This window comes from Miniopterus schreibersii (genome assembly GCF_964146895.1).
Source record: "Miniopterus schreibersii genome assembly, chromosome: 18".
NCBI classification, from domain to species: domain Eukaryota; kingdom Metazoa; phylum Chordata; class Mammalia; order Chiroptera; family Miniopteridae; genus Miniopterus; species Miniopterus schreibersii.
In genome coordinates, this window is record NC_138121.1 from 28,750,814 (window position 1) to 28,764,301 (window position 13,488).

The window sequence follows — 13,488 nt, forward strand, 5'->3', positions numbered from 1 at the left end:
AACACGCGCTCCTGAGAGTGATAAGCATTAAACCAACCGGGAGGCTGTCAGTCTCAGTTTGAGGGTTTAGAAATATTGGGACGAATAATTAGATTTCATATCGTTACCGTAGCACCCATCGGAGGATCAGGCAGATTAATTTTTTTCACCCTCCTCTACTCATTAATATTCATTAGAGACTCAAGGAGGCCCAGCCTCTGCCTTGCTAGCTGCTAGCCCTGCTGGTTCACCTACCGCTGTGCCAGCAACCCCCCACCACCACCTATTCCACTTTGCCTCAGGCCTGATCCCCCACTGTGGCCTCAGCAGACCTCCCAGCCAGCAGGGACCCCCAGCTGGCACCCAGCTCCCACCCCCTGCTCTGCAGTATCAGAATCACCAGGTGTCTGTTAAAAGCAGGCCACCTTGTTGGAAATGCCCAAGTTGACATTTAGTGATTGCTGGCCTGGTGCCCCAGTGAACACCAGCCTCCTGGGCCCAAAGGCACAGCCCCTGCCTGGTGTGTCCTGCTGGCCAAAGGAAATGCAAAAGCAAGGGGCTTGTTTGTCAATGTGCTGGTCATATATCAGACAGGTGCTGTTCCAAAGGAGGGCTTCACACAGATTACTTCCTCCCAGTGTCCTAGGGGAAACTGAGTCACAGAGCCAAGAATGGGTCCAGAGTGAGCACGCAGACTCAGGCCACAGTTCCAATCCGGAGGGGCATCATCCATTTGCAGAGAGGCGCCGAGGCCCAGGGAGGGCTTCGTGTTACTAGATGGGTAGGGCTCTCCCTGACCCACTGGCCAGCTCTTCTCTGCTCACCCGTTCCATGACTGAGCCATGTGGCTGCTCCAATGACCATGGTGCCACAACTTGGCTGGGAGTTCAGGCATATTGGCCTGATCTCCCTGGGTCCCTGAGTCTGCCACAGGATGGGGACAAGATGCAGAGGTGGTCAAAGGGGCTATTGAGGGGCAATGCCCTGCCCAAGGTCACAGTGGGGGAGGTCAAGGCTGGACTAGACCCTGATAGCCAGCTCTGGAGCCCCTGGGGTCCCCACAGCCAAAGCGCAAGAGAGTGCCATGGGCTTGGACCTGGCAGGGAGGTGCCTGGAACCCATCAGAGGACACCCCACACACCATCCCTTGCCCTGGCTGTCCCACCATGGCAGCATCCCCACCAACTGCCATGTGCACCCATAGGGTGCACAAAACCACCACCATCTAGGCGGTAGCATTTCCAGGTGACAGCAAGTAACACTGGTTCTTCAGTTAAAGTTTCTAAAGCATTTATTTGCATAAAACAAAATACCCAAATGTTGACGTGTGCCATACCTTTCCATACGGGACTCAGTTGCTAAGCTTGGGGACCTCTAGGCAGAGGGGCCCAGAACCAGGGTCCAGTGCTGGGGCAGAGGCCTGAGGGGCAGCAGTGGTCACCCAAACCTCTTTAGGCAAAAAGGGCCATGGTTCTGCTGCCCACCAGCCAGCCCTGGATCTGCACCACAACACCATGTATAATCAAGAGCTGGGCCAGAGGGGGGCTGCAGGCGGCCCATCCCAGCCAGCCATCTCCAGGCACCAGGCTACTTTGGGACAGGGGGCGTGTGTTTCCTCTGCTCTGCAGGGCTCCGGAAATCAGGCCACCCCCTCTGAGGCCCAGCGGGCAGCAGCCCTGAGGGCCTAACCCAGAACACTCTTTCCTTCCGGATGCTGCAAAGGCCAGCTTGCAGGCCAAGCTGGGAGAGAGAACATTGCTGGGCAGGGGCAGGGGCAAGCATGAGCTTTTCTCCCCCTCCTGTCCCTCCCTCCCCATGCCTCAGTTTCCTCACCTGTGACATGGGAGGAGGACACTCCCTGCTCTCCAGGCTGGCCCAAGGCCGGGTGGGCAAGGGGCTGGTCTCTGGGAGCCACAAGGATGGGGCCAGGTACTGAGCCAGCTTCAGCATGGGACATTGTGCTGCCTGGGGACCTCAGTGAGCGGCTGGGCCCGGGTGTTGAGTGTCTGCCATGTTCTGGCCCCAGGATGGTCTGAACAAAAGTGGGCCTGCCCTGCAATGGGGAGGGAGCCCCAACTGTCTGGGAGGACATGGACACCCCTCCTCATGACCTCCCGTCTCCTCAGGACCAATCTGCCTGTGCCTGGTGCAGCCCCATGTGCCCTGTGGATTTCACCATAGCACCCAGCTGCCTGTTAAGATGGGGGGTAGGAGGGCAGTAAGGAGAGAACGCAAGTCTGGGTGCGAATTCCTTCTCTGTCACTGGCTGGCTGTGTGACCTTGGGTATGTCGCTTGATCTCTCTGGGCCTCAGTTTCAAGAGAACTCAGCTCCTGACCCCTAAAAGGTGTCACCAGCACATGATTTGATGTCCAGCCACCCCACCAGGTGGTCTCTTGGGCTTTCTCCCACATACCTTGTGGGGAACCCCCAGCTGGGCTCTTCCCATGCTATGTCCTTGCTGACCCCTCCTTTCTGCCCCCCCAGAGCCTGGCCCTGACCCTGCTGCTGGAGGATGAGGCCTGCTGGCTGAGGACACTGCCCCAGGCCCTGACGGAGGCTGAGGCCAATGTGGAGATCCACAGGAAGGGTTGGTATCTGGCGCTTCCCTCTCTGCCTTCCGGAAGGTGGATGTCCTTTGGCTCTCCCAGGGCCTGCTCTTAAAGGGAAACCAGCCTGCTCTGGGCCAGGCCAAGGGACTGTCCACACCCCGATTAATGTCCATCTGGGGCCAGACAGATGTCTGCCCTGGAATGGGGGAGCAGGGTCTCAGGAAGCCGGGACCGCTCTCAGGGCCTCTGGGATACCGCCAGGGCAGTGGAGGAACCCAGGCCAGGGAGGCCAGGGGCCCAGCAATGGGTGCCGACTGGACCAGGGCCTGTGCATTTTGGCCCTCTCTTGCCTCCCTACACCTTCTGGAAGGGGGGGTCCTGGGGGGAGGGCCTGAAGAGGGAGGAGGGAGAACAAGATGGGGGTCTTCACCCCCCTCACCTTCTCAATTCAGAGTTCAGGCCACTCAGATGCAGGGGCTACCATCTCTATCGCCACAGCCCTGCCTGCCCGGGAGGTCTGATTCCTGAGGAAAATGAAGCATGGCCTCTCCAGTGTGTGAGGATCAGGGGATCAGGGTGTCAGGGTGGTGTGGACCCCTGCCCCCCATTACAAATAAGGAGACTCAGGTCCCAGGGCAGGATGTGGACACATACACGTAGCAACTTCTACAGACAAGCAAGGGCTGTCTGCCACATGGCCACCAAGAAGGGCTGTGCACCTACTGACCACAGAAAACAAACCTCATTCCCCTGCGGGAGCCTCCACTTTGCTAAAATGCTCTGGGGTGTCACCATCGCCTCCACTTCCTAAGCACACAGCACATTTGGCTGAACACCCCAGTGCAGGCAAAGCTCTGTCCTGAAAATGGCTTTGGTTTCCAGACAGGGCCAAAGGCCATTGTGGATAGGCAACGGCCCTGTGACCAGCTCCTCAGCCCAGCCCCTACCCATCTGGGGAATGCTAGGGCCTAGAAGGGGTACAGAATGGGTGCTGGGCTCAGCATCAGGGCACCTGGGCTTTCCAACCCACCCTGCTGTCAACCCCATGCACCTGGGCCCAGTGTTTCACCCTCTCTACCTCAGTTTCCCCATCCACAGGTGGGGGAGAAAACCCTGGCTCCTTCCCACCAAGGGGTACCCTAAGGACTCAGAAAGCAGCTAGAGGGCTGGATATTGGCAGCAAGTAGTCAGCCATGAGATTATATACACAGCCAGGATGTGGGTCAGTTAAAGCTACCTGCCCAGCCCTTCTTCCTAGTCCGATCAGCAGGACTCCGGCCACCTGTGTCTGCCCAGGCAGGAAAAAGGTCCTTGCAGCTAGTGAAGTGGCCTTGTGCTGGACACTGGAGGTGGACAGTTGGGCAGCTCTCCAGGGTCCTGTTGGCCAAGGCTGCCCCCTGCAGGCCACCTTGGGAACAGTGCACCAGCAGAGTTTAATGGAGCAGGCAGGCTGGTCCAGGGCCTGGCCCAGTTGCTACTAGGCCCTCCCCAGGCACTCTGCCACCTGTCCCACATGCCACCCCTCTCCTGGAAAACAGGGCAGCTCTGCTGGTCACCCTCAAGTTCTACTTGATGGGCTCAGCTCAGGGCAAGGAAGCCCAAGGCTTGGGCAGGCCTGGGGGACCACCCAGTTGCCCCAGGGAGGCAGTACAAATTGTTGTAGAAACTGACCAGCCACAGCGGTTCCACCAGGCATGGCCACTCCCTGACCCTGACCATGGCCTTGGCTCTATCCCCTACCCCAAGCTTCAAAACTCTGGTCTCTAAGATGAGGCGCTCAGGAGGGTATGAGGGGAGTCTTTGCAGAGCTGCTATGGTGGGCCCAGGGCTGCTGGCCCTCCCATCACAGGTGCCCTTACCCCTGCAGATGGAGCACTTTGGTGCAGGCTCACCAAGCCAGTGCCAGCAGGTGGACTGCTGAGCGTATTTCTCGTAGCGGAGCCCCACAGCACCCCCAGCCACCCTGTGAAGAAGGAACCAACAGAGCCCGAGTGCCTGGCTCCCTCACACACTGACATCCAGCTTCTGCCCCAGCAAGCCGGTATGGCATCCATCCTGGCCACAGCGGTCATCAACAGTGAGTAGCACCCTCGTGCCACCCCGGGTGCATGGGAGGGCCAGCACAGTCCCCAGGTGTAGAGCTGCAGGTGGTACTCAGGAGCTCAAGATCTGCAAAGATCTGTGACCACTGGGATCTGAACAGAGGAGGAAGTGTGCTGCAATAGACGTGCTTGGGGAGCTTGAAAGGTGGGGGTGAGAGGACGGGGCTCCAGGCTGCAGCCAGCACATAGGAACAACATGGGTGGCTCACAGGTGGGGCAGCCCTGAGCAGGCTGCAGGGAGGCAGGGCAGCAGCATGCGCCTAGCTCTAGCACGTAGGCAGCAGGGTCCTCAGGGTCTTACACTGGCAAAGGCCCAGCGAGCAAGAGCAAAGCTGAGCCCATGCCTCCGTCTTTGAAGCAGAGCAGGTTTCTCTGTTTCTCCACCTCTGCTGACATGTGGATCGCCCCTGGTCCTACCCACTAAACACTGGTACTGTGCCCACTTCTCAGCACACACTAAGCCTCAGAGTTGTGAGAATTAAATAGGCTTCACTCATACCACAAATACTTGTTTAACTTCCACACTGAACCAAGCAGTGGAGGCACCAGGGTCACCGAGGTGGGGTGTTGGCCCACCCTGAAAGGATCAGTACACCAGAGAGGTGACCTTACTTGGAGGTGATGGCAGCAGCCGTAGGCAAGGGTACATCCCATGAAGGAAAGCAGTGACAGGATCAGACAGTGGCAGTTCTACTTTAATTGAGGTATTCAGAAAAGCTGCTCAGATAACAGAACAATCAGGTTCAGACCTACACGCCAGGAAAGAGCAACTGAGTGGTGACCCACTGAGGCCCAGGGGGTGGTCACTGTGGTTGGAGCCTGGCAGTGTGGCAAACGCAAAGGGAGCAAATCTCTGAGGGTGATTCTGGGCAAGAATGGGATTTCTTCTTAGAGCAATGAGGTCTCACTAAAGGCTTCGAACAGCAAAGGGTGTGATCCAACTTGGTTTTAAAATCACCCTGGCTGCTGGGTAGCAACTGTGGGGTTGCAAAATTATAAGAAAAGTGACCTTTTTGAGGAATTCAAAGGTAATAATGGCTTAATGCAAGTGGATGCAGCTGAGGCATAGCCAGATGGGACACTGGAGCCCACAGGGACCAGCCAGTTAAGGTTGGGCCAGGTGGAGAGGCGGCAGCAAGTAAGAGGCCAAGAACTTTGGCATGGCTGTCTAGATGGGTGTCGGTCAGCACCGTTGCTGGTGGGGGAGTCAGTGAGGAGAGCCCTTCTGAGCACCCTCACCCCCAGATGGCCTGGGGAACATGTGCTGGGGCTCAGAGTACAGTCAGAACTTCACAAGCTCCCTGGGGAGCTCTGGGGCAGGATGAGACCCCCAGGAAGAGATAGGACTTTCGGACACGGGGGGGGGGGGGGGGCAATCTGCTGAGGTCAGTGTTGTCTACTGTGTCCCGGTTTAATTCTTTTTGTTATTTTTTTTAATTATCAATTTTAGAGAGAGAGAGGAAGGGGGATAGAAAGAAAGACATCGATTTGTTGTTCCACTTATTTATGGAACATTGTTTCCCATTGAATTCCGTTCATTGGTTGATTCTTGTATGTTCCCTGACTGGGATTGAACCTGTGACCTCGGGACAATGCTCTAACCAACTGAGCCAGCCAGGGCTCCAGTTTAATTCTTAAGACTCCACCACTCTGGGAAGTTTTCTCACCCGTGAAGTAGGAGTAATGGCAATACCAGCCTTGAGGTGTCTGTGCAGGTAACTTGGGCTGTGCCCACCCAGGACTTCACCTTTGGTCAGCCCACCTGTGGTCAGCCGTGGGTCATTGTGGTTGGGGCTTAAATGGGCCTCCAAGGCTCTGGCCCTTCTCTTGACACTGCGGCCAACAGCAGTCCCGAACATTGACCTTGCAAGTACATTTTTTAAAAATCACTGGTGGCCTCAGGTCTCCATCCCAGCTCAAGGCCTCAGCTGATAGAGAACAGAGCTGCCTTGAGCTCCCAAATAAAAGGGAACTTGAAAAGCAGAGAAAACACAGTAGGAAGGGAACAGAGATAGAAAAACTACAGGTACGTGGCCTCCTTACCCAGATAAATAGGTACTTAAATTCCTTAAGATAAGTAGGAAAAGTGGGAAACCTGGCAGTCTCCTGGGTGGAGGAGCACCTGTACGATAACTATGGACCCAGGACAAACATCGGAGAAGCCAGGCTGAGAAACACATCCTAACCTGCAGAAGTAGAAACCAGATGGTAAGGAACCTCAGGGCCCCTCGTCCCACCTCTAAGTCAAGGTGCAGAACAAGCTCTCCTCTGGCCATCTTCAGCCAAGGGGCAACTGGCCACAGAGCAGAGGCAGACAATCAGAACATTCCTTTAAATTCTGCTACAAAGACACACTGAGAACTAGAGAACTGGTGAAGCATCCATCAGAGAAATCTTCACCTGCTGGAAAAATCAGCCCTGTGATCCAAACCCCTATAAACTGAAAAATTAGAGGCAGCTTATTTGAGGTAAATTTGGTGGATTTAACAATGTGACTGCCTGGCCGGGTGTGGCTCAGCGGTTGAGTGTTGACCTAGAAATCAGGCGATCGGGGTTCGATTTCTGGTCAGGGCACATGCCCGGGTTGTGGGCTTGATCAATGACTCTCTCATCATTGATGTTTCTATCTCTCTCTCTTCCTCTCCTTTCCTCTCTCTGAAATCAATAAAGATATATTTTTAAAAAACAAAAACAAACAAAAAAAACAACAATGTGACCATTCAGTTGGTAACTGACGTGGAACCATCCAATGTATGGGGGGTGATGGAGGGACAGAAAGGGTTCCTCTTCCTTGCAGCTCCTGGCCTCACCTCCTGCCCACCCCCACCCCAGAAGCCACCCAGGGCCATGTTCAACTCTCATCCTTGTACCCGAGCGCTTGGGGATTTGTGCACCTGGTCCCTGTGCACCTGGCCACTCACACACCTGTTCACATCACACACAGCACCGGGGTCCACAGCCTCCCTCACTGCCCCCTTGCTTCCTCACCTGCACATGGTCACCCCCACCAAATAACTGACACAATCATGTCCTGGACTCCAGTCTCACTCCTGCAGGTGTTGACTAGTGTGTCCATGCTCCTCCAGCGAACACCCCATGAGTCCACAGCATCTCCTTAAGGGGCTCACTGTTGGAAGGCAGGGTAGAGGGCATCCTGGGAATTCGTAGAGAGGGCACTCTGGGTTATAAAAGGACAGGTAAGAAAAGGCAGCAGTGATGGGAGGGGGAAGGCCAGGTCACAAACCTACTGTTTGAGGCCGGAAGACACCAGAGGCAGCCAGGGCAGAGCCCTCACTTTGCAGAGTCCACTGCCTCACCCTGGGTTGCAGGCGGCCCCTCTCTGCTTCAGGAATGTCCCCTCAGGCTTCACCCACCTCTTGGCCCCACAGAAGATGTCTTCCCCTGCAAGGACTGCGGCATCTGGTACCGCAGTGAGCGGAACCTGCAAGCTCACCTCCTGTACTACTGCGCCAGCCGCCAGAGTGCCAGCTCCCCTGCCACGGCCGCCGCTGACGAGAAGCCCAAGGAGCCATACCCCAACGAGCGTGTCTGCCCCTTTCCCCAGTGCCGCAAAAGCTGCCCCAGTGCCAGCTCCCTGGAGATCCACATGCGCAGCCACAGCGGTGAGGCTCCACGCCCCCCCAGGACCCCCGCCTGCTTGATGATAGCGTGCCCACTGCACCCAGGCAACAGATGCGCCTGTGTGGTCCTCCCACCATACCACACAGCCTCCCACAGCTCCCAGGGCACAAAGCCCATCTGTGGCTGTCTGGATGGTCAGCTCGGGGCTGGGCCCGGGCCGGGGTCCTGGGAGGCTTGAAGAGCCCTCCACACACAGCCCATGTCACGGCCCCTCACTGGGCCCTGTGTTCCAGGCGAGCGCCCCTTCGTGTGTCTCATCTGCCTGTCGGCCTTCACCACCAAGGCCAACTGCGAGCGGCACCTCAAGGTGCACACAGACACACAGAGCGGTAAGCAGGCTGGGAAGGGGGCAGGGGCAGAAGGGAGGGTGTCTGTGGAGCCCACTGGCTCCAGGGCCCTGACACCACAGACCATCTGCAGGTATCTGCCACAGCTGTGGCTTCATCTCCACCACAAGGGACATCCTCTACAGCCACCTGGTGACCAACCACATGGTCTGCCAGCCGGGCTCTAAGGCTGAGATCTACTCGCCAGGGGTCGGGCACCCCTCAGCCAAGCTCCCCCCAGGTGAGCCCCAGGGGCCCCCTCTGAGGGCTGGGGAAGGGGCTGGTCCATGAGACAGCAAGGGGGTCAATTCGGCCTTGGCCCTCCACCACCTCTGCCCAGCCCAGCTCTCCCTTCCTGCCCTGCCCCCTTCTTAGGTCTGGCCCAGGCAGGTCCTGCTCCAGCCCTGAAGTGTGGCCCTTGGGGTCTCCCTGCAGACAGTCTGGCCGGCTTCCAGCAGCACACTGCCCTGCACGGCCCCCTGGCTTCCTCTGACCTGGGCCTGGGGTCCGCCCCATCACCAGGAATGGACAGGAAAGCCCTGGCCGAGGCCACCAATGGAGAGGCCGGCACAGCCTCCCAGAATGGGGGCAGCAGCGAGCCCCCAGTGGCTCCCAGGAGCATCAAGGTGGAGGCGCCGGAGGATCAGGAGGTGGAGCTAGGGCCCCCAGCCCCTACCTCCCGGACGCCCTCACCACCCAGCTCCGCGCCCGTGCGGGTCAAGGCTGAGCTGCCCAGCCCCACGCCCGGCTCCAGCCCTGGCCCCGGCGCGCTCTTCCTGCCACAGTTCCCCGCCGCGCCCCCAGCCTCCGAGATCCTGGCCAAGATGTCCGAGCTGGTGCACAGCCGGCTGCAGGTGGGGGTGGGCGCGGGGGCGCCGGCCGGCCTGCTCGCAGGGGCCCCCAAGGGCGCTACCTGCTTTGAGTGCGACATCACCTTCAACAACGTCAGCAACTTCTACGTGCACAAGCGCCTCTACTGCTCCGGCCGCCGCGCCCCCGACGACGCGCCCCCGGCCCGCAGGCCCAAGGTGCCCCCCGCCCCTGCGCGCGCGCCCCCTGCCCCGCCGTCGGCTGAACCCGAAGCGCCAAGCTCGTCGCCGGGCCCCGGGGCGCGTGAGGACCAGGCGGGGGGCGCGACCACACCCGAGGCGGAGCCGGGCGGCCGGGGCAGTGAGGGCAGCCTGAGCCCGGGCAGCGGGGCGGATGACGAGGACGACCCCCGACGGACGCTGTGCGAGGCCTGCAACATTCGCTTCAGCCGCCACGAGACCTACATGGTGCACAAGCGCTACTACTGCGCCTCGCGCCACGACCCCCCACCGCGCCGGCCAGCGCCCGCGGCGCCCCCCGGGACCCCTGGGATCCCGCCACCGGCACTGCCACCCGTGCGAACCCGCAGGCGCCGCAAGCTCTACGAGCTGCAGGCGGCCGGCCCCGCCCCGGCAGCCCCAGGCCCCGCCCCGGCGGCGCAGGCCCCCGCTCCAGCTCCAGCTCCAGCCCCAGCTCCAGAGCCCCCCGCCTCGCCATCACCCCGGCTTGGAAGCGGAAACGGGCCGGACCCGTCCGATGGCCCCATCGACTTGAGCAAAAAGCCGCGGCGCCAGGCCCCCGCCACTCCGTTGCCCAGCCCCACGCCCGTGCTCCCCGCGCTGGCCGACTACCACGAGTGCACAGCCTGCCGCGTGAGCTTCCACAGCCTCGAGGCCTACCTGGCGCACAAGAAGTTCTCGTGCCCCGCCGCGCCGCGCCGCCCGCGCGCCCCCGAGGATCCCGCCGTCGTGTGCCCCTACTGCCCCCTGAACGGCCTGGTTCGTGGGGACCTCGTTGAGCACTTGCGCCTGGCCCACGGAAGGCTGCTGGGCAAGCCCCTGACTGGCCCGGGCCAGGGCGCAGAGGCTCGGACTCCCTCACCCGCCGCCCCCCGCGATGGCCTTAACGGCCAGGAACCACCCACTGCCCCTCCTGACAGCAGTCCCAGGCCCGGCCCACCCTCAGCCCCACCAACACCTCCTTCCCACTCGGACAAGGGCGTCCAGACCCCCAGCAAGGGTACACCGACCTCCCTGCCCAACGGCAACCACAGGTTCTGCCGCCTGTGCAACATCAAGTTCAGCAGCCTCTCCACCTTCATAGCCCACAAGAAGTATTACTGTTCCTCGCACGCCTCCGAGCACGTGAAGTGACCGGTGTCCACACTACAAACTGGAAACCGCTTCACACGCCCCGCTGCTCCCCAAGAGCCAGGGCCAGCCAGCCTGCCGCCCATAGAGACGGAATCACCCCCAGGTGCCAGGCTGTTGGTGACTCTGGCTCCTGGGAAATGCACCAAGCACAGGCCTCAGCAGAGGGGGCTGCGGGTTGCAGCACCCGCCCGGACCCTTGGCACTTAATAAAGAAGTTCAATTTGATGAGTAGAGTGGTGGAGCAGCCTAGTTCTCTGAGCTGAGGGCCCTGTGGGGTGGGGCTGCACACTGGCCAGCATGTTGGGCACTCTGTGCACCAAGCACCTAGAGGCCCACCACCACCACCTCCAGCACACACACAGGCCACTGCAGTCTGGAGTGACCAGGCCCCCTGCCATGGTCCCACGATTAGTGACCCTAAGAGTTGGAACGAGCCCCAGGTCAGTCTGAAGTAACCACACACACACACACATTGCTGACCTGCCAGCTGCTCCATACCCACTTGGGGCACAGGGGGAACCAGCACTGCCCTTCTAGGCCTACTGCTGCTGCCCCCCAGGATCCAACCAGAAGCTCTGGTTTGGCCACCAGATACCAAAAAGAAAGGGCTTAATCCTACCCAGCTGATAGTCTTCCCATCCCACTTGGTCTTGGGGCCTGGGTGTCACCCATCCAGTCACAGGCCACTAAGGCTCCAGAGGTGGGAGCATCTTGCAGAGCATGAGGCCCTATTGTTACCAAGGCTGGTGGGAGAGAAGGGACAGTCAATAGGCACCAAAGAAGAAGGTGGACAGGGGAGAGGGCACCGAGGCCCACAGTGGCCCCTGGGACCAGGGGGGCCAAATCCTTAACTGGGTGTAGCATGGCACCTGTGGTGGCTGTAGTGGGGGTAAGGAACAAGGACACCCCACCCCCAATCTGCTCTACTGGTTCTATGGGGGTTGCTTGTGCCATGGCTGGACTGGACGATGCTAGGCCAACCCCAAGCAGAGTCTAGCCATGGCCTTGCCATTTGGCATCTGGGTAACTGTAGGCCACCCTCCAACCTGGTGTCCCTGCTAGAAAATGTACCATCAGTCCTTTCCAACTTTGCTTGAAGTAGCAGTTTCACTCAGCAGCCTACGGTGGATAAATGTGAACTCTGACCTTTGACCTTCCTCTGTGTTTAAGGGGTACTTCCTGCCACCCACCCAGGCTCAAGGCAAATTTCCCTCCCACCCAGCCCCACAGAGGTGACAAGCCTGTATTTGGATAAGAGCAGTCTCCATGACATCATCCACAGGCAAGAGCCAAACACACACACACCTCCCACTTGCTCTGAGCTAGTTCTGAGTACCTGGGCTTGACCAGACAGGATCACTTGGCCAAGGCCACTGGACAGTCAGAGTTCCCACACCTTCAGGGGGCCTGAGCTCCAGGGAAGGGTTGGGGAGTGTCCCATGGGAGCCAAGCTGCCTTTCTTGTAGAGACCTGTCCTCCTAAAGACCAGTCTGGCCTCAGCCCTCCTGGGGTGGGGTGGGAGAGGCACACAGACCCTCAGACCAGCTCCTCTGCATTTATTGTTCTGCATTAATTTACATGGAAAGTTCAGGAAGCTCTGCCTCTGAGCCAGACCACCAAATGAAGGCAGACACTGATTTCCTCACACATTGTTGTCAAAAAATGAAACCTAACAGTAAATTTTACTGTGTATAAATTTTAAAATAAACTTTTTTAAAAGATGCTGGGGAACTTCAGGGATATGGCTTCTTATGAACAACAGATGCTCAAGGACGAGGTGGGGACGCAACACAGACTCACCAGATGGGGTAGACCATAGTCCAGCATCTTCACCCCGCCTCAAGAGCCACACCCCCAACCCTACACAAAGTGAGGAGTGAACAGGAGGGCAGATGTGAATGGAAGACTGCCATACAGAAAATAGCCTGTTTCCACACCTGTGAATGTGTGTGAGTTGTGCTCAATGGTCCTGCAGCCCCTTCTGAGAGCTCAGCTCAGCAGGCAGAGCTGACCCTGACCCCTGACCCAGACCTGAACTGCTTGCCTGTCACCAGGGAAGTCCTGGGCCCTGTAGTCCACTGCCCTCACCCAGGCCTAGAGAGGACCCCACAGTGGCTCAGCTTGGAGGCTCTAGGGCAGCACCACGCAACTCATTAAGGGCCCTGCAACTGGGTCCTGCCTCCCCCCCACTGTGCTCCCCCCAGGGTAGGGCTAAGCACCCTACTGCCCCCTCCCTCCTCAGACCCCGGGTTTCCCACACCCTTCAGACTCCATCAGGGGACGCTGCCTCCTTCTCAAGCTCCCCACCCAGCAACTCCACCCCCTACACCAGAACTTACACACACACCCTCCCGCTGCAGCCACTGTCCCAGCTACAGCCCAGGGACAGCACCCACCTTCAGGAAACCTGATGCTCCTGGCTCCCAACCACCCCACCCCACCCCACCCCTTAGCCTGCTGCTTCTCTAGATCAGGAGAGTTCACGGTTCTCAGAACCCACCCAGCCCTCCCCTTGACGCTCTTACTGCACACTCTCCCTGTGGGCACATGGATTCCCATCCCTAACTCTCTCTCTAGCCCAGCCACACCTCTTGTGAGTGCCAGACCTATCAACCCACTGCCCTGGATATCGCCCTGATGTCCCTCAGGGCCCCGAATGTCCAAGACTGCACTCCTCCCAACCCATGTCTTCTCCCCACCCCTGT

General features: G+C 59.0%; 1 protein-coding gene across 4 annotated transcripts in view; it reads left to right on the forward strand.

Annotated features, from left to right (window-relative positions):
- The window catches only part of ZFPM1 (zinc finger protein, FOG family member 1), a 74,349-nt gene extending 63,341 nt beyond the window's left edge, over nucleotides 1-11,008 (forward strand). For 2 of the 4 annotated variants that reach the window (XM_081118914.1, XM_081118915.1), the window contains exons 5-10: nucleotides 2,466-2,568; nucleotides 4,398-4,607; nucleotides 8,022-8,255; nucleotides 8,508-8,603; nucleotides 8,695-8,841; nucleotides 8,976-11,008. In XM_081118914.1, coding sequence (XP_080975040.1) covers nucleotides 2,466-2,568; nucleotides 4,398-4,607; nucleotides 8,022-8,255; nucleotides 8,508-8,603; nucleotides 8,695-8,841; nucleotides 8,976-10,783 — 2,598 coding nt within the window. In that variant the 3' untranslated portion in view covers nucleotides 10,784-11,008. The remainder of the gene's footprint in view (nucleotides 1-2,465; nucleotides 2,569-4,397; nucleotides 4,608-8,021; nucleotides 8,256-8,507; nucleotides 8,604-8,694; nucleotides 8,842-8,975) is intronic. The other 2 variants (XM_081118916.1, XM_081118917.1) reach the window with 2 other exon arrangements.
- Nucleotides 11,009-13,488: the final 2,480 nt, after the last annotated feature.